This window comes from Micropterus salmoides, unplaced genomic scaffold (assembly GCF_014851395.1).
Source record: "Micropterus salmoides isolate LMB-PRFRI ecotype aquatic unplaced genomic scaffold, ASM1485139v1 Ms_hic_scaffold_4, whole genome shotgun sequence".
NCBI lineage: Eukaryota > Metazoa > Chordata > Actinopteri > Centrarchiformes > Centrarchidae > Micropterus > Micropterus salmoides.
Genome location: NW_024043372.1, coordinates 30,344,949 through 30,364,578, shown reverse-complemented (window position 1 = coordinate 30,364,578; position 19,630 = coordinate 30,344,949). Strand labels below are relative to the sequence as shown.

The following is a 19,630-nucleotide window of genomic DNA, read 5'->3' as shown; positions in this document are numbered from 1 at the left end:
ACTGGGTTGTTAATGGTTGAATGTATTTTTGTTATTGGAAAAATCACAGCCATACAGCAGAGAAAGTTATATTGGAATATGTTGTAGGTCTTTGTCTGAGGTGCTTATTAAAGCATGTGAAAAATAAGTATTTTGGAAATAATAAATTTAAACCTGACGCCTTGAAATCCATATCACACATGTCATGTAGATAGCTGTAGTTAGTAATCTCTTAATTATTCAAAAATGCATGTATAGTCAAAGTAATACTATAATTATCAACAGAAATATGCAGTAACATCTTCTCAGTTTTTTCCCCCTTAGTCTGATGTAACAATGCATATTTTCTGAATTCTATCCTAACACAAATTACTTGATTATTATTAAGATGATCTTTCATTGGAATCACTTTGTTAACAAGATGTAAGTAATATCCTGATTTTGTTTCATGACAGGGTCATGGTTATTTTTAATTTGACATGCATACTTTTTCTATACCAGAAATATGCAACGTGTTGTTGTAAATAAACGTTCTGTAGAATTACTGACTACTGGAAAAAACAAATCTATAGGCAGAAATAGATCAGTACTGTATTATTCTGCAATTTTCTCTTTACATCCACTGCCAATGTCTTTAACATTCTTGCTTTCAATAATATCTGCTATGGCAAGTCCAGTATAGTTAAGGTAACTGAAAGATTGTAGTTAGGGCAAATAAAAACATGAATGCTGATTGCAGGTCTGTGACAACAGGCAAACTCCGGCCTCTTGCATGAAAGTCAAACACGCGACACAGCATCAACCACCCAGGCATCAATAAAGTTACTTTCAGTCTCTCTGAAGGGCACACCACTTCCTGCGTTGGCACTGAATGTTGGCCTGTTGGATGTTTTGCGTACATAATTCCTAGGGATATTGGACTAGGTACAAAAAGTATCAAATAGGCAAGGACTTTTTCTCTCACAAGAGCCCTAAGTAATAAGTAGTCAACAGCAGCACAATGTTAAAACATAAGACTTCCTCACCATCCACACAGGAGGGTTTGTTGCGTGTCGTCCCAGCCACTTTCCCCGGTAAACAGGAGCACTTGACTGTTTGAGAGCGCTCCTCAATACGATTCTTGTTACAGCATCGGTGGGCAGCAATCACCTCACATGTACCTCCCTCTGCAGACAGATAGACAGACACAAAGGTACACGGTCAGTGCATGTGAGAGATCAACAGGAAACAAGTAACTGAAAATGAACTGAAGCAACAACATTGAAAGGTCCCGTAACTTTTCATTAACTGACCGTACATGTGTTTTTATCAACATCAAAAATCAGGAAACTTGACTACCTCACATGATATCATGTGAGGCACGCTGCAGTACAATCACTGGGCACTTACACTGTAAGTATGTGTAACAAATTGGCCCTCGAGGCATCTCAATTATGTCTTCTAATTGCCTCTCACTCAGTGCTGGCTGTCCTCACTCCATACCAATCAGTCCATGATGAAGATCACATCATGCACTTGCTGTGTATTAATGTGCCTGCCTTTGCATCCTTGATGTCTTCCATATGTTGTCATTATGATTAAAAAGTGATGAATCTGCTGTCTGATCTTCACCAGTGAAGACCTGGCAGTCATAGGCGTCAGTCATAGATTTAGATGGCTGACAAATTTTAGTCCCGTGACTGAGCCAATACAGTCTATACTAAAGCATTAACTCCTAAGCATAGGTGACTTCAGTCAGAGCAAATGCTGTACAATAGGTCTTGGGTCTGACAAAGGAGGATGTCAAAAAAATTCAGTGAAAAGAGAAGGCAATATGCGCCGATGGCAGTACTGGGTCAAAATAACAATAGGGAGGATTGCCCAGGGGAGGGAGAGGGGGTGATGGAGCTGAGGGACATCCTGAAATGAGTGAGACAGGCAGAGAGAGAGAGCTAGAGGACAAGGTGTGTCTGGCTGCCAGGGACTGGCCATGCCAGTGAGTAATGAGGGAGCCACTGGAAGTGCCCCCTTCACACAATTATAAAGCGTGGGGCTAATGCAGCCAGCAGAGCTGCAGGAGAGAGGCCCTCCATCACCGCTCTCTTCTTTCCTTACGCCCCAGGAAAAACTCTTTATCTTTCTTTGACAGCCAGTGCAACAGACACCAGCATCCAACAATTAAACTGGAGCTCACCCTCAGACAGAGGAGAGGAGAGGAGAGGAGAGGAGAGGAGAGTTGAACTTACCCACTCCAATCAACAGAGTGAATAGATGTGCAAAAAGAAGGGGAGACAACGAAATGCCACATTTCATCTTGTTTGTGTCTTATTTGTCTTGGCCGTACCAAGTTTTAAAGAGAACATCCTGCTGCAGTTAGAAGATGCATTTGCTTCCACTGGCATGACAACAACCGGTGTTCTAGCTGGGTAGGCTGTGCAAATGTTTGCAATGGCTTGGGTCATGAATTACGGAACTGAGCTCCCAGCAGCCTCGACAAGTTTGGCAACAGTTTTCCTCTCCCATTCCCATCAATGTCTGCCGTGGCCAGACCAAAGGCCGCCGAGTCCTGGATTAAAAGGCAAACATTTGCAGTCCTGCTGGACCGTGCTGTCGTGCAGTATTAATGTCACTCTCTCAACGCTTGTTGTTAGATATTTCTGGGCCAGAGTAGGTAGAAAAGAGACTATAAAAGTGAAGAGAAAAATCCCTTGAGTGTGCTAAAACCCCAAACCCCACAATGTGTTGGCTTGTTGAATATTTTACTGACAGTTTCCTGACCTGCAGACTTGCTTTCAAGTCAAAGGAGATCTCTGAATAAGTGAGGATTTTGCGTTGCGTCACAGAATACTGAATTGGCTTGAATCCCCTCAGCTAGCTTCAATGCCTTGATTTGCAGGTTAGCACAACAGAGGTGTAACCAACTAAAATCTGACAAGGGACAATAAAAGGCAACACCCCATCTTCATATCACTTATTTCACTGTCACATGACCTGTCCTGATTTGGGACTTTGATTCATTTTCATCACTGAAACTTAAGTTAGAGAAGCATTATGTAGCTTGTATGTATCAAATATTCCAAACTGTGTGTTTCCCTATTTTTATCAAAGGCACATAAGTCCACAAATTGACCATTAATTGCAAATGGGATGCTGGGAAAACTAATCCCCTGTTACATAAAATAGTACCTAAGCAGGTATAGCTGTAAACATACATACATACATACATAAGCGTCAACAATAACAAAGCTTCAGTAAGATAAAGGAGGTTGGGGTGGTGAAAAAAGTTGTTGCAGCAAGGAGTGTTGGTAAGTGTATCAGATAAGACATCAATCAGCTGATTCGAAAGCATCTTCCACTGCTGAACTAAAACCACGCTCCATTCTAAATGTTGTACAGGAAGTAGTCGTCAACTTTTGAAGACTGGGCAATATATGACTTGCAAGTATTGTAGTTTAGAAGGAAGCCCACCACAAAGGAAATGCTCCATGGTATGACGGGAGTTGGGAGGATGAAGCATGAAATACGAATTTGCCCAAACAGAATTATGAAAGCATTAAATAAAATTACATCACATTTACATCACATTAAAATATAAATTTCATCTGAAGTTATGATAACAACTCAAAACAAAAACAGAACAATGATAACCTACGCTACATCAAGCAAGTACTTGCCAGATGATTTTCAACCTGTACTAAAAGTGTGTGGCACATTCAGCAATCTACTGTAAAAGAAAACATGGTACAATTTGTAAAATGACCATCAGTAATGTGAAGAGTACAAGGTTTGTGAGTCTTGAACTTCAGGCACTAAAAATTCCTATGCATATCTTACTTTTAGACTTCTGACTGAATGCAGGTAAGTTGGATGAACATATTGTTTTGATTATTAAGATTATTATAATGATTGCCATTAGAGTTGGGGGTTATCCTAACAGACAGACAGACAGACAGACAGACAGACACACACACACACACACACAAGCATGTGCTTATGTGTCTGTGTATCAGCTAGGGGGTGAGGTCCAACCATCAGGCAGGTGGACATTAGGCGTGATCACTATGAACCATCTGGTATGTGGAGGAGAGAGCAGTGTAAATGGCTTTCCGATGACTCTACTGGGCCAGTCACGAGAGCCACTTAGACGACAAATTGTCACTTGGACTACACATAATCCCATTCAGGTAGCTATTGTTTTTTAATCTGTCTGGGTTTGTGTGTGTCACTGTGCCCACATGAGTAGGTTTGTGTGTTTATGCATATGATATTTTTGGGTATTCTACAATATCCATACATACTGCTGAAATGCTGAAGTGCACGGCAGTTAGGAACTGTGTGTGCATTATAGTACAATATGGGACCACAACAACTTGAAGTCATGTCTCAAGTTGTTGTCGCAGGTTGTGATGGATGTAGTGCTTGGAGCCTGTCAGGCATTTAAAGGGGTTAAACCAAACTGCTAAGATGGAGTGGGTGGCTGTGCACTCTAGCCTTTGGTAAGGGGAGGTGAAGGGCATCGATGGGACCACTGATTGGTCATTTTTCTCTTGGCGGCTCACAGTGACAGCAGTCATTAAATGACTGGATGAGGTGATTATGTTTAAGGAAATCAATGCTTCATTGTTTTCAGCTTAGCCCAACGGCCAATTAGGAGCTGTTAGTGAGGTATGGTTGTAAAACGTGGACATAAATAGGGGAGAAGGAATAGAAGCTCAAACTTTTAAAAAAAAATGCAAAGCTGCATATACAGTATACATAATCTTTTACACATAAATGTACAGTATTGGCCCAATGTATTTTATGGAAATTATGTTTGGAAAAGTGGGGATTGTCTGACAATTAAAGGACCAGACAATATTCTTTTTGAATGGCGAGAGTACTGCTCTAACACTGACTGCAGAGTGTGTTGTTTTTATGGGTTATTTGTAGCCTTAATGTGGCATGCTTAGCGTTTTTAACTCGGTTTATAGTGTGACTTTTAGATAGTCAGCCCTCAAGTGTTTTGCTAAGCCAGTTAAACCTACAACAGTTTCTGAAGGATTGTGTTTTGCCGCCATGGAGAAAATTGTGTCATGACAAGTGAAAACAAGTCCAAAGCATCTCCCGATGTCTTTACTGCAGAAACTGCTTAAAACCCATGCAGTTAGATGGGTCACCATCAAGAGCTACAACTATCAACCCATGATGGGAAGCATTATGTCTGTGCATAAACTCAAGGTTAAATTAACCAGTGACATTGTAAAGACTCCAGGCTCACAGGAATGAAAGTGACACTTTCTTTTTATCCTCTGAGTGACAAAGAACGTACTGGGATTGCCTCTCACTGCATTTGGCAATTTTTTGACACAAAGATAAATGCAGGTGTTTGTGACAATGTCACCACAAAAAAAAAGAATCCTACTACACCTTGACTCAGCATCAACAATTATAATCTATGCAGAGTGGCCAAATCACTGCAGTAATCACTGGCTCCCCATCAGCAAGTATTTCTGTCACTCCCCACCTCTCTCTCTCACACTGCTACAGTTATTAAGTAATGGCATATGGTCGAGGGAAGGAACACAGCAGTCGGGAAAACTTAAGCCTCTCAAGGACTCGTCATAACAACTTAATCAGTGCACACTCGGGTGAAAATGAGTTGTTTCTGCCTGCATGCTGGAGTGCCTGTTTTGTTTTGCCAGACAGGCAGCTGCTGCATCAACCACAGTCCATCTTTCGTCACAATTGCTTGTTTTCTATAGGCTTGTTGTTGTTCCCCAGTGCTTCTGTGTAAATGACAGTTATCCACTGTCTTAGTACCTCTAATTGTCAATTTACAATCTCAGGAGGCAACAAGAATTATGGTTCCCACTGTCAGCAAATAAATGTAGACATGTATTGTAAAATAAACATGCAGTTCTTATTCAAGAAGCAGAGGGAGAGCTGCATTTGAAATGATTGCTAAAAATGATGCACATTTGGAGGACAAATTGAGACTGTCCACAGTTGCCTTTTTACAAGTGAACAAAGTTACTTTGTACTGTGCGCCAGATAAGTCAAATCAAACCCCCGAAAAGTTTCATTAAGCAGCAGATTGTTATTGAGTTGGTTTTTTTTATGTCAACTTTTCTTTCTGTGAAATCATGCATAATGGAAAATGACCCTTTTCTATGACTTGTAGTGCACAGTTTCAAACACAATACAATGAATCTGATTGAAAAGTTGTCAGATATGGCCAACATTAAAAAAGCTCTATTCTGATTGTCTCCATTAGTTGTATGTTTTTCAGACTTGAGGGAAGAAAAAAGAATGATATTAATGATCTGTTTCAAGAAGCAAAGCCATCAAAGTGGCTGTGGGCAAGCTGCCCCACTGCATATATGTTTAATGATGCTCATCAGAATTTAGTTTTTCATCACTTAAACATCAAGTTGGAACTTCATGAACACTCCCCCCGATTACTTAGGATAATGTTTAAACATGCTACAAAGCACCGTCGAGTGGATTCCATATGGAGGCCTTAGAGGCAATGCCAGGGAACAACGTTTCATGTCCTTCCTCTTGGCATCTGATGGTTTATATATTTTTATCAGAAATTACGCAACCCTCATTTACTGCTCATATTCCTCTACTTCTGCAACACGACCAGTTAAAATGAGTAGTGTGTGAAAATAAATCCCTGGGAGGAGTAGAATTAGACCTCACTGCTATATTTTTATGATGGAGCATATCTCTTCTGTGGTCCTACTGCTCTCTGAATCACACCTCATGGAGTATGGAGGAGATGTGTGAAGTAGCAAGAATAGGAGAAAAGCACAGACTGACTGCATGCATAGTGCATACTTCTGTGTATGTGCCACATTAGAGTTATGCTGTTAGGCATGTCATTGAATAGAGGTGTTAACATGGACATTGGCTGTGTGTACTCCACACGAGAAAGAATGCTTTGTTGGCAAAAGCATAAAAAGACACCATACCTACTTGTCAATGGTTTGGATATGTACTACTTCTTTGTGGTGCTGAAGTTCTCCTGGCCTTTGAGAGTAAAGTGTCCACTAAAGCTTGATCCCCTGCCACTTGTTCTCACTCTGAAGCCCTCTCCCAGTGAGCTGACTCTTGCCAATGAATAATAAAAGGTAGCCTCAAGGAGGAAGACTACCAGAGGAGCTTGCACCATTCACCACTAAACTAAAACTAAAGAAGTCTAAGGAGTGCCAGCTTTGGGGCAATTTAGGGTGCAGACCATTGTTTATTCAATCTCAAAAACAGCTTGACCCATGTGTCACTGATGCATCAGGAACTGGAATGAATTCACCATTCATCAAGTGCCCATCAGCACCCTGTTGCAGTGATCCGTATGCTTTCTCTGACCTCAGCCAATGTGAAGGCTTTAGGCTGGTTTCTCACTGACCCTTCTGTGGCCTGGATTTCACTTTCCTCCTGAGGCTTCATCACCCACTGTAATGGGAGTAGACAAACAAGTGGACATAGTAGCTACAGTAGCGCCTGTAGCTACCACAATCCTGAGGGGGAGAGAGAGAGAGAGAGAGACTCCAGAGCTCAAGGTGACTGACAGCAACCACTGACCCAGCTATACTGGAGTCACACCAATCAATGTTGTTTTTCCCCCTCTGCTGGAATGGCTTACTTCTGAATCTAGCAATAGTCCTACAGAATACTAAAAACTGCTCTAGTACAGTGGGTCCAACTCACAGAAACCTACTGTGAATGGGTTTGATAAATGAGGAGAAAGCCAGGAAAAAAGAGACAAGAAAGAAGAGACAGAAAGAAGAATCTTATTATACACCTGGCTTTTAACAGGTATTCTTCATCATACATGGAGACATGGCTCCAGTTTACTGAATAGGAAAAGTATCGTGCAGCAATTGGACCATTGGTGGTAATAGTCTTGACATCTTTAACAGGTAATTCCATTAGTACGAATAAGAGATGCGAGGTGCTGCTGGCCACGGCCCTGGTCGATTCTTAATCACCTGTATGGGTTTCCTCTTGTGGGCCTGTATGACTCCAATGCTCACATCTTTATGGTTATTAAAGTTAACGATTGCTGCGTGCCTCATTTACCAAGGCTCTATCAATACCAGTTCAGCACCATGAAATTACCCCAGTCCAGAGGGAGCAGCATGACAAACCGGATTAAGAAGGGTTCTGTAATGCCTTGGCATATATAACTCTCCGTGTCATGGACTCAGCCCACTGCAAGAAGACCCACTGCCAAGCTCAAGCCCAGCGAAGGGAGGGGCACTACAGGGGCTCCTGACAACCATTATAGCTTAAATGTCAATTCGAGCTTTTATTACCCATATGGTTGTTTAGAAAAGTGATGAAAACTACTAGCTGGCAGTTAAAAAAAACAACCCAAACACAGTTTAGGAGAAAACACATTAAAAGTTCTCAGAAGTTACCTTCCAGATGAAAGTGATTATGGTAAATATATGCAGGATGTAACCTACTTCTGTAGTCTTTCAGGTGTTAGGATAACTTTGTTGGATACTCTTTTATGCGCATGACAGTTATATTTTGTATGAAAAAGGGCTTCATTGCATTTTAAATGTGGTATCAAAATAAAAACCAGCAGTAAAGGGGAGAGATGGTTTGTGTCCCTTCACTTACATTCCGCTTTTCTTATTCCCTTGACAGGAGGGTGAAGCCAGAAATAGTGCAGTGCCAGAAACACTATTGTAAAGAATTTACTATATGCTGTCACAGTCATATAAAGAGATGCTATACATAAAGTCAGTAAACGTCTATTTATCACTTTTTCTTACTTTACTCCTCTCTTCTGCTGTGTGTCTTTACAGTCTTGTAATTACAAAACAATGCAACCATTGGATCCAAGCATACAGGTATGACCACACCTCTCTGTGTTTTACTGCACTCTGCAGTACAGTTGGCGGTGCCTGACCTCTGTCCAATGTCCATATGACACAGGTCACTGCTCGCTCTAAATGAGAGTCGGATGGTGAAATGAGAAACTAAATTGTCCATTCAAAATCACCAAACTGCCTTTCTGAACGGCACCACAGAGCAGCCTTCAAAAAGTGACATTCCTTGGTAGAAAACAATTGGATGCTGTGAGCCCTGGAAAATGGACTGAGTACAGACCATGAGTTTCAGTTCACCTCTTCTAAAAAAAAGACAAAGAAGTTCTGAAAATGGTTTAAAATAAAGTTTTGAAATGCTAAAGAAGATTGTTGACTTAGACCTGCTTGGTCGAATCTTGTGTGACACAGTGGAGGAGGTGTGTGATGCAGAGAACATGGTGGCTGTCTCATACAGCAATCACGCCATACCCGGGCTTCCTCGTGTAGGGTCTGGAACGCCATGTCGCTCTAGGTTCAGGTGAGGTCTGTCTGGGTTACAACACAATGCATTATCTAATATGCATAATGCATCAGCAGGCACTTAACATCAAATTATGGATGCATGCAAACCTTCTCAGAGTGGTGCATGTAGAGTAGCACTTTGCTGTGCAAATAATTTGCCCACTTTCTGTAGAGCCAAGCAATTAGGCATTGCATGATTTTGCATAACTGGACCCAAAATGCAATAAATGTCAATCAGCTATAATCCATCTCAATAAAATTGTAAATCTGCCTTTAAGTTTAATGGCAGTTTTTAATGTTGTCTCTTATTAATTAATTATTATTAATAATGAATTTTATTGCAAACACTTGCGTGCTCAAACAGCATTTTAAACAATGTGACACACATGCTGTACAAATACATACCTCCATGATGCAAATGTATTGTTTAGCTAGAAAGCTGTGAAAAGTGACCTTTGCCATGGAACTTCTTAAGGTCCATTTCAGCCAAAGCAGTCTGGTCTCAGGCATGTACAGCATGCTACATCAAATGCCAAGGATCAATTAACCAAAGGTTATAGCTTTTGCACATCTTCTGCTATTTACCACCTGTATTCTCTATTTAAGTCCAGTGTCAGCCTGACATGTACATGACAAAGAGTTTTCTACTAAGCACCTTATTATAACGGATACTGGCTTTTAAATGACGCATTCGTGAAATGATAATTGCATGACAGAGCATTGATCACTTTCCCAAAGACCAACTTCCATGTGATCAATCTAAGCAAGAGCAAAAGGGAGAAAAATCAATATGCTAAACACTTAGCTCCTGTTTGACAATGCCGAGTAACAATGTCAGATGTGGCATTTAGCGGCTGACCTTGCTCTCGGTAGCGGCAAGGACAAGGGTGTGTTGTGGGCTACGGAGAAGACCGGAGCATGGCTGAAGAAATTGTATTTAAATTGATCAGACTAGAGCCATTTTTTAATATCTGCCTTTTAGATGATAGGTCATACACAAAAATTTTATTAAAAATGGATCAAACAAAGGCAGTAGTTAGGCAAGATAACAACCATTTCTCATTAGATTCCCTTACTTTCATTGCAGTGGAATAGAAACCGTTTGCCTTACTTTTGCTATATATACAGTATATAGTTTAAACTAGGGTAGGCAAAGTTTCTAAATTGTTTTTAGTGGTGTGTGACTGTCGGCGACTTTCCAAAAGCAACAATCGACTGGCCAGGTGTGTAGAGGTGAGAAAGTAGGGTTTCTGCTACTATCTGAAGCCCTTATTTCATTCTTTAGCCCACTATTTCTGTCACATTTTGTGTGTGCAAATGAGTGCAGAGACTGTCTGAAAATGTGGGCCGTTATCCCCTTCTTTAAACAATTATCGCATCTCGCCCCTCTCTATGACAGCCATCTTTTCACCCCGCATTCCAGTGTGGCCATTTGGAACAGCAAACACAGTATAAACATGTTTGCCTTCCAAAGTGGTCAGATGACAAATCATACCAACTAATTGTTTTCCAATAAAAGAGGGATCCTATACGTTCCCAACACATGATTAAATGTAATTGTAGCCAACAATTGTGTGGGAAATTATTAAATGAAAGGAGTCTTTTAGTTGTGCTCTGTTTCTTCACTGTAGAAGTTAATTATCATCCTCATAAAGCATTGCAGATACCTTTAGAGAACAGGTTCTCAATCCCGTCAGAGGGTAGAATTGAGACTATTGAAAATACAGCACAATACACAATGTGTAAAACTGATTAACTAGTTGTTAAATAGACATCGGACAATGACGATCTATTTTGGTGTCACAGAGCATAAAATGGGTTTTCAACCTTTTTCTCCACCTGTGGGAAAGAATCATAGCAATGACAAATGACTATAAGCGAGACATGATTTGTGGGGTGGGGGTAAGAATGAGTGGAGAAGGGGAGCGTAGTTATTTGCAGACTCTAAAATCGGGACAATATAAGAAGTGGAACACAATTTGGCATCAGATTACTCACAGTGATATCCATCAAAACACACAATTCAGTCACTCAATATCATTACTGTCGGCTTGATAAGCTTTTAAGCTGGTGATAACATCTTGATGTGGTAACACAAGTGGGAGAAGAGTCTCAGTCTCATCGGTTTCCATTGTTGAGGCCACAACAAAGAAAAATGAACCATGTACCACTGCAACGAGATGTGAGATGATTCATTAGAAAAATGATTGACTAGTTTATCATTAACAAGCCGCCATCTCACATCCCCGCAGAGATGAAGACGACAAACTTTCTCCACTCTTGACATCTCTTTGAATCAATACTTTTATATTCTGGTGAATTCTGGTGCGTTTATTAAGAGTGGATTTATGTGAATCTTGTTTTCTCTCTGTGCAGATACAATATTGCAATCAAATGCTTTTAAGCATCCTGTGGTTTCTTACCAAACGTCGTAACATTCGGAACACACTGAACTGACTTGCTGGAGCTTTGTGAAAGGAAAAAGCACTAACTTTCACGCTTTTCTTTTTTTGACTGAGAGTGATGACTTCATTGTCCGCAGCAATCCTCTGCAGAAAGGAATCAATCATGAATTGAAATATGCCATGAATCAGTCACAGAAAGTATCCCCCATCTACGAGATTAAATATCTGCCGTAATGAATGACATCCTCTTGTACCCCATTAATTATAAAGATTAGAATCATGACTTTTGTTTTGAACTTGTGTCCATGTTGATTATCAAGGTCATTCTCTCTTATAAGAGGACTTACTTGCAAAGAAACACAGAAATTAAATGTTTAAAAAGTAGTTTTCAATGCATTTTATTTCTGTTGCCTCAAATCTTGCTTGTGCAAAGTTGTGGTGACAAAATGGAGTCTTGTATCAACAGTAACACCCAATATTCACACACAGTGCATGTACCTTGGGTCTCGTAACTGTGAAACCCTTAAGTAGAGATGAAATGAAATCCTGAATCTCCTCATCAGTCTTGCCTCTACATACCTGTAAATTTGATCTGTGGCACCAGGGTGGACTGTGAAATCATGTGGCTGCACATCAAAGTGTGACTGAACTCAGTGTGCATACTAATGCTAGAGCAATGCATGCACTGAGCTCTGTGATGGAGAGAGGGAAGAAGAGGGAGAGAGCAAGAAAACAAGCAGAGAAAATCTCCCCTTCAAAGAATACATATTGGAAAAACTGAATTGTGTTGACATTTAGTTAATATTTTATCCAGAAGAAAAATAAGGTTAAACAAAATGTTGAGGCACATAAAAGGTCCACCTTGTATTTTCCCATGCTGGTATCTACCTTTCATCCATAGACAGTACTTTCAGAAATGCCCCCCTCCACCCTCACCCCCTACCTTAATCAAACTTGGGAAGAGATGTGGCTGGTATGGTGCCAAAAGCAGCAGTCACCGTGTGTATCCTCTTTATCCATCATATCCCCTGCATCATTTCCCTGGTCATTGCCTGTGTACTGGTGGTGCTCCAAATTGTGACTGTGGGATCAGAGCTAGGAGATAAGTGATTGTCTCCTGGCAGACAGACAAACTGCCTTGACAGGCAATGAAGAAAGGAGCCTCTGCAAAGCACTTCAGCAGATGCTCTACCTATTTCTCTCTGTTCCGTCTCCCTCCCTCCCTCCCTCCATCCATCCATCCATCCATCCATCCATCCATCCATCGCTCTTCAAGGTAGGTCAAAAGAAAGATCCTGCTTGGCAGCTCATTCCTCACTCTGATGAAGCCGCTTGTTAGAGACTCATCAGCTCCTCTCTGTGTCTCACACACACAAACACACACATTCAAACTGCAACGCTATCGTTCACTCTACTTATCTAAGAATGTCTCCATTTCACTTTTCTCATTGTCTTCCTTTCTTGTGTCTCAGGTCATTAAAGACATCTTCAACAGAGCAGTGTATGAGGGAGGTATGGCACTTGACAGGACTGAACTGTGACGCTTTCAAAGAGGGCAGATCGCACCATGAAGGGGCTCTCATTACCCCAGATCACTGACCAGAGGTCGTCAAGGCTCAGTGGCCCCACTGGCTGGCAGCTGTTGTACCTTTGCACCTTTGCCCTAGAAAACATACATTGGGGTTTGACGCATATATGCCACAGTGAAGAACATGGTAAAGGGTGGATGTGTATACACACACACACACACACACACACATACACAAATTATACTTTCAAAATGATGTAAAATGTGGTAATTATGGCAATTACGTCTGTCATACAAAGGAGGTATTCAGCACGTCACTAGTAAATGTTCCTAAATGGCAACTAATGGAATTGTTCTGCTTGTCTTTTGCTTGACACTGTTGCAAAGAAGTGTGTTTTTGATTAATTTCATCATGGGGTAATTTGTACATTAATTTCCACATTATTGCTCTGATCTGTCAACACCTATGCACTCTAAACGGAAGAAAATGCAATAACAATATTTGCCAGCTGTTTCCCGCACACAAATCAAATTAGAGTGCAGCTCTCAAGGCTCAGCAACAGATGGTTGATGAAGAGGAGAGTAAATCCCCAGTAGTTACTGTACTATGACACTCCTATGTTTATCTCCACGGACCTTTTTGGAAGAGCTCCATTATTCATCCATTTTCACAACTGATGGCATTTCTTTAACGGTAAACTGCTGTACAATTTAAACTAGACAGACTCATTCAGCTGCATACATTGGCAGCTTGTTTGAATGTGTTTAAAAGGTCTCCTATCTTTTATTGTCAGAGTTGCTGTAGCTGAGGCAGATGCCAACTCTATTCAAAACAGAAATGTCTTTGGACCCGCCTGCTCTCTTTGGAATTTAATTAATCACCTTCAAATATGGCATGTGGCCTTCTGAGAAATGTATTGACGTCACAAGCAGAGCTTGGCACACCCCCTCTGGCCTACACACCTCTGTTGGCATCAGCTGGAGATCTTTGATAAGATGAAGGAACAGGGTGAGACTGTGGTGTCGTCTAGTTTCTAACATGACAAACTGAGAGGCTCTCTCAGAATATACAGTGCCTACTCTCAATGAATTGCAGCAGTGAACCATTTTACACAGGAGCCTATAGATGGAAGGAACAAGCTGACAAACTTTGATCACTTAAAGGGAAATTCTGGTTGGATTCTGTTGATAGGGTGTTTCTGTCTTGTCTTATCTTGATGTAATGATGTCACTGTGTACTCAGATTTTTATTAATACAATTTTGGTGTGGCCAGCAGAAATAATGAATCTATGAACATAAGACTCAAGTTGTTAGGAGGAATCAGGAGAGGCAGGTAGAAGGTTAACGCAGGTAGAAGGTTCATGAGGCAGCGCAAAGAGAGTCGTTGGTATTTTGGTAGAAAACGTGTCTCAGACTATGTGCTGAGAATAGATGTCTCAGATCCACGTCTGTTTCTGGTGCAATGTTGTTTTGCTGCCAATCTGGTGATTTTCTTAACAAGAATAAATTAAATACTTGGAGCAAATGTGCAGAAATGATGTAATAATGTTTAAAATTTAAATAAACCATTTGTACTTATTCTTTCTCCAGATGTGTTTCAATGCATCAAAAATGAATATTTAATGTGGTGAAAGCAAGGTTAGTAAAGCAGTCTCCACCACACCCTCCAACTCAGATATACCTTTTGCACCTTGCGCTGCTGCACGTTCACAAACCAAAACAGCAGGTGCACTTGGAAACATCCACACAGGGACAATTTGCCCTGATGGTGCTACATGACAATAAAGGGGTCACCTAAGTGATAACCATTCATCTTGTACAGACCATGACCGTCTATGCAAAAATATATGGCAATCCATCCAATTGATATTTCAGGCTGGACCAAAGCAGTGGACCAACAAACATTGCTGATTGGAGCAATTTAACCCTCTGATGCACACATTTGGGTTTTTCAGAAAACCCCTTTATTATCGGTTTCCTCAAAATCCTATCAAATATGCTTCTATAGAGGTTCATACACATGTACATACTTTTATTGTCAAGTTATCTCTATTTAAACATACATAAGAGTAAAATCTATGTTCCCTTTCACAATACTGGGTGAGTGGTCAATGATTGTATCGTTTGTGTCAAAATGCTTAAACATTGTATGGAGTCATGCTAATAAAGCTATTTGAATTGAAATTGAAAGGAGATGACGCAACTCTCTTTACATGGCTCTGACACGGATGTTCCAAGCTGCAGGTAGAAAAATATGGAATATTAAGGATATTATTTTGGAAGTTGGTATTTGGATCAATTTGTCATTTATTTAATTAAATGGTTTATTAGTTAATCCGAAAAAAAAAAAAAAAATCAACAGACCAATCTATAATGAAAATAATCCTCAGTAGCAGCCCTGTGAGAGCGGCAAATGAAAAGGATGAAAAGAGACAGAGGAACAGGAAGTCGGATAAAAAGACAGATGGAACAGGTTGCCAGCCAGCAAGCTTGCCATACTGTTGTGTCTCCTCATATAACTCATCACAAAGCACATCCCTTTTTTCTCCTTTCTTCATCAAGACTAGGTCTCTCACTGACCTTGTCACAACATGTAACCAAAACTTTTCTTAGAGGACACAGTTTAACAAAACTTTTCCACTGTATGTATTTGCTCCTCTTTTAGGAGGATAAACAGGACCATGAATGTGGGTCAGCCCTGCTGGAATGCCTGAAGACTTTCAGTAGCAAAACTATTGATGCACAAATCTGGCAGCAAAGAAGGTAGTAATCAATATCACTACCTTGGATCAAAACTTGAGGAAACCATTAGATTTTTCTCACTTAAGTGTTTAAACAGAAGGAGGGACTTAAGCTTCCTGCAACATTCACATAACAGATCCTAGAGGAGGAGAGCCAACAGGGAGTCATGGAAAACCCTCAACTTTAGCCATCATAAATCACCTGTCAAATCTCTCCTTAACACAGTTAAACACATCATTCCTGCCATGCACTTTTGATTTTCTTATGAAAGTGCATACATATCCCTTGAAGGATGTATAGGATTGCGGCTGTGGCTCAGGAGATTGAGCGGGTTGCCCGTTTATCGAAAAATCGCCAGTTCAATTCCCGACTTCTCCAGGCTGCATGTTGACGTGTCCTTGGACAAGAAACTGAACCCTGAATGGCCCCTGGTCGGGCACCCGTGTGTAAATGTTAGTTTTTCTTTGTGTGAATACAATGTAGTGTAAAAAGTGCTTCAAGTGGTCGCAAAGACTAGAAAGGCGCGATACAAATACAGAGCATTTAAATTTACATAGAACATTAACCACAAGTGTTCTTTGCCAAGTCCCGTCCCCCTACTCTGTGCCACTGACTGCACTGGCCAGGTAATGCGCTGAGCTGGCAACATAGGAGCTCCTGTGTGCTGCTAGAGGGGATGCCTAGCTAAAACCTGCATACTGGTATTCCTTCAACACATACAACGGCATGCAGCAAGATTCGCCGCGCCACCACCGCAAAGCACTATTCACTCAGTGTTAATGAATCAATCAATTTCTCTCAGATAAATCACAGTGAATGCCTCGCAACGGCCGACTGTCACCATGATGAATTCCTTCATTTCATGTAATAAGCTGGCTGGGAAGTGATTTATCCCAGGAGCGCGCGTGGCTATACACAGCAGTGGACAGAGGCGAGAGATACAAAATGAAGTGTAATATGTCACTGAAATATTTCCCATGCAGTCCGTGAATAAGGTTGAGCTGCAGGAAAAAAACCACTTAAGTCCAAAATCCAGTCAATATCAAAAGATTTCACTCAATCTCTGGTTGAAGCACCCAGTTGGGATATTCAGTTGAGCGGCTGGTCTTGAGCTGTGCTAAGGGTTCCCTGAGCTGCTGGGGGCCAAAGCACAATTCGTGACATTAACATTTAACTTGCTGACACTTGAATTATGCACAAAGCCTTTTCAAGACTCCTGTTCTCGCTACTCCTTATTTTACAGAATGAGACCAAGATAAGTGGGAGAAAGAACTACATTCTAATGCTATTGATTGCCTTTGCTCTGCCCTCGCCAAGATTAAGAGCTGGTGTGATTTGTTTTAAACGCGGTCCTTTCTGGCTAAGTAGGAGACACTGCGTGCTAATCGATTTAAACCACTGCTGAGCTTAAAGTATCACACATAACAATGGGACTGATGTGAGTGTTATGGTTTGGTGCTGATCCCAGTTAAGTGATGCTATTACTAGACTGAAGTCCATCTGCCATTTCACCCAACTTAAAACACTACATCAACAGCAGAGCATAGACGAGGAATATAACATATCATTCCGTAACAGTGACAATCATTTTCACTTTACAGATGATGTGACATCAATGCCCTGTCAACTTCTACATATTTATTTTGTAAAAAGTGATATTTGCCAAATTTGACTGAGGCAGCCAAGATTTGAAAAAGAGGAATGAAATGAATGAAAGAAAGTGAAATTTAAGTGTGCCCTATCAAACTAATGGATAATTCTGAATAAAAATGACTACATCCATAATCATTAATCATATTTATATTAACATTGCTAAAAGATTTATACTAACTAAACTCCACTGATAATTCCATTTGTTGAAATAAGAAAAGGCTCTTGGCATTTTTCTCTCTGTTCCACATATCAAAATATCCTCCATTTTAATTTATGATTCATTAGGAATCTATAATAGTGAAGGTAATAATAGTATTTCACAGTTTTCTGCAGTGTGAGATAATTGGAACTGAGACATTAGGTAGCAAGTGGTCAGTAAATGAAAATAACATTACTTGGTGAGCACTTTCAAAAGATGGTCCAGAAGCCTTGACTAATCTGTTTCAATTAAGCTGCTATGCAGGGACCATTTGTAACCATGTCTACTAGATAAAAGCTTCCAAAAATATCCACGGTGTGGTCTTAACTGTTTGTCCACATGTTATAAATAGTGCTTTAAAAATATATCTATTTCATAAGAGTAACAACTTTTTTGATTCCTCCTTACCCAAAACTGAAAGTTCACAAATTCAGTCCCCCACCCCCGAATTAGTCCCTGAAGAGCTGTCTAGCCCTCTCCCTCGTCATTACCACCACCTTTATGGGGCTATCTGATAATTAATTAAAAATAAATGAGATATTCTCTGAACTTATGGGCTGTAGAAATCGAAAGGTGATGTAGGAGGCTGTGCTTTAACGACTTGGGCAGGGTGATAATTAAGAAGCTGTCACCGTTTGTTACCTTGTCATTGTATGTGTGTTTGACCGTGCATGTCTGTGTGTGCGAGCATGTGTGTATGAATAGATCCAAGCCTCCTAATCTCTTAATATGCGTCTGAGGTCTCATTTGAGTTCAGAAGTCACCATTTAATTATACCGCGGCAAATACTTAATTTTCAATTATGATGGTACTGGGGAGCTCACCTTGAAAAAGGACGACTCAGAGACAGGCAGACGGGGACCCTTCTAACCTTTACAGAAAGGCTTTTTGAAACACTGGAGATTGTCAGAGTGGTTGATTTGCATGGGGTTGTGGCATAATGAAGGTCCTGTGTTGGAGATCCTTTTTAGTTCTGACTTAGGGGTCATATTGAAGGGATGAGCTCTGGCTGCAAAGGAAACACTCTTTCACTGGGGCAATTAGCGCATACACACCGCACACACATAACAGTGAACAGTTACACACATAACAGGTTACTTGCCGACAAACATGTTTCTTAGAGAAACACTGTAAACTGAAACATGTACCATAACTCCAGACTCTATGAATACAGGCACAGGCCTCTAAGGCTATCGCTAGTGGGTTCATCCTTCACTCGGCAGGACTGAAGACGTTTAGTCTATGCCCTCTTACTATGTGGGCCCCACCCCAGTGAGGCCCACAGCTTAGAGGGCTGCGCCTAATCATAAAATCTGACTTTTTTAAGGCTATCAGTAATGGGATAAGGGCAGAAGCAGGATTTGGTTCATGCATACTGGGTCTATGCATCGCCAATGCATCATGGTCCAGTGCACATCACAGTACATCATATGTGCACAGATGACATAGACAGTACAATGCATGATATTCATCATGAATGAAACTGGAATACAACATAAAACCCACTGCTGTCAGATTCAGAGATGATGATTGCGGACTGTAATAGTCCAGCACAGAGCAGAGTACTTAAAACAGTACTCCATCAGCCCAGAGGCATGGGGGGAAGCGCACAGTTAAAACATTCCAAGTAACAGTCACTCTGACATAACACCCAACACAGAGGGAGTCATAGAAAAACGACGCATCCCACAGTCAGTAATGAATAAAAGAGCAGGAGAGAGTTAATAGAATTACTATATTATAATTAGTTCTGTTTCAAACCAAATATTTCAAGATATGAGTGGAAAGTGTTGTTCTTGCAGCTGCATTAATCTAAAA

General features: G+C 40.7%; 1 protein-coding gene across 8 annotated transcripts in view; it reads right to left on the bottom strand.

The window, feature by feature from the left end:
- LOC119886526 (chemokine-like protein TAFA-1) overlaps positions 1 to 19,630 on the bottom strand; it is a 131,216-nt gene that overhangs the window by 17,878 nt on the left and 93,708 nt on the right. For all 8 annotated transcript variants that reach the window (XR_005441500.1, XR_005441499.1, XR_005441501.1 and 5 more), the window contains one exon: positions 1,005 to 1,145. Coding sequence is in view for 4 of the 8 variants with exons in the window: in XM_038697322.1 (XP_038553250.1) it covers positions 1,005 to 1,145 (141 nt within the window). In the remaining 4 variants the exon portion in view is untranslated. The remainder of the gene's footprint in view (positions 1 to 1,004; positions 1,146 to 19,630) is intronic.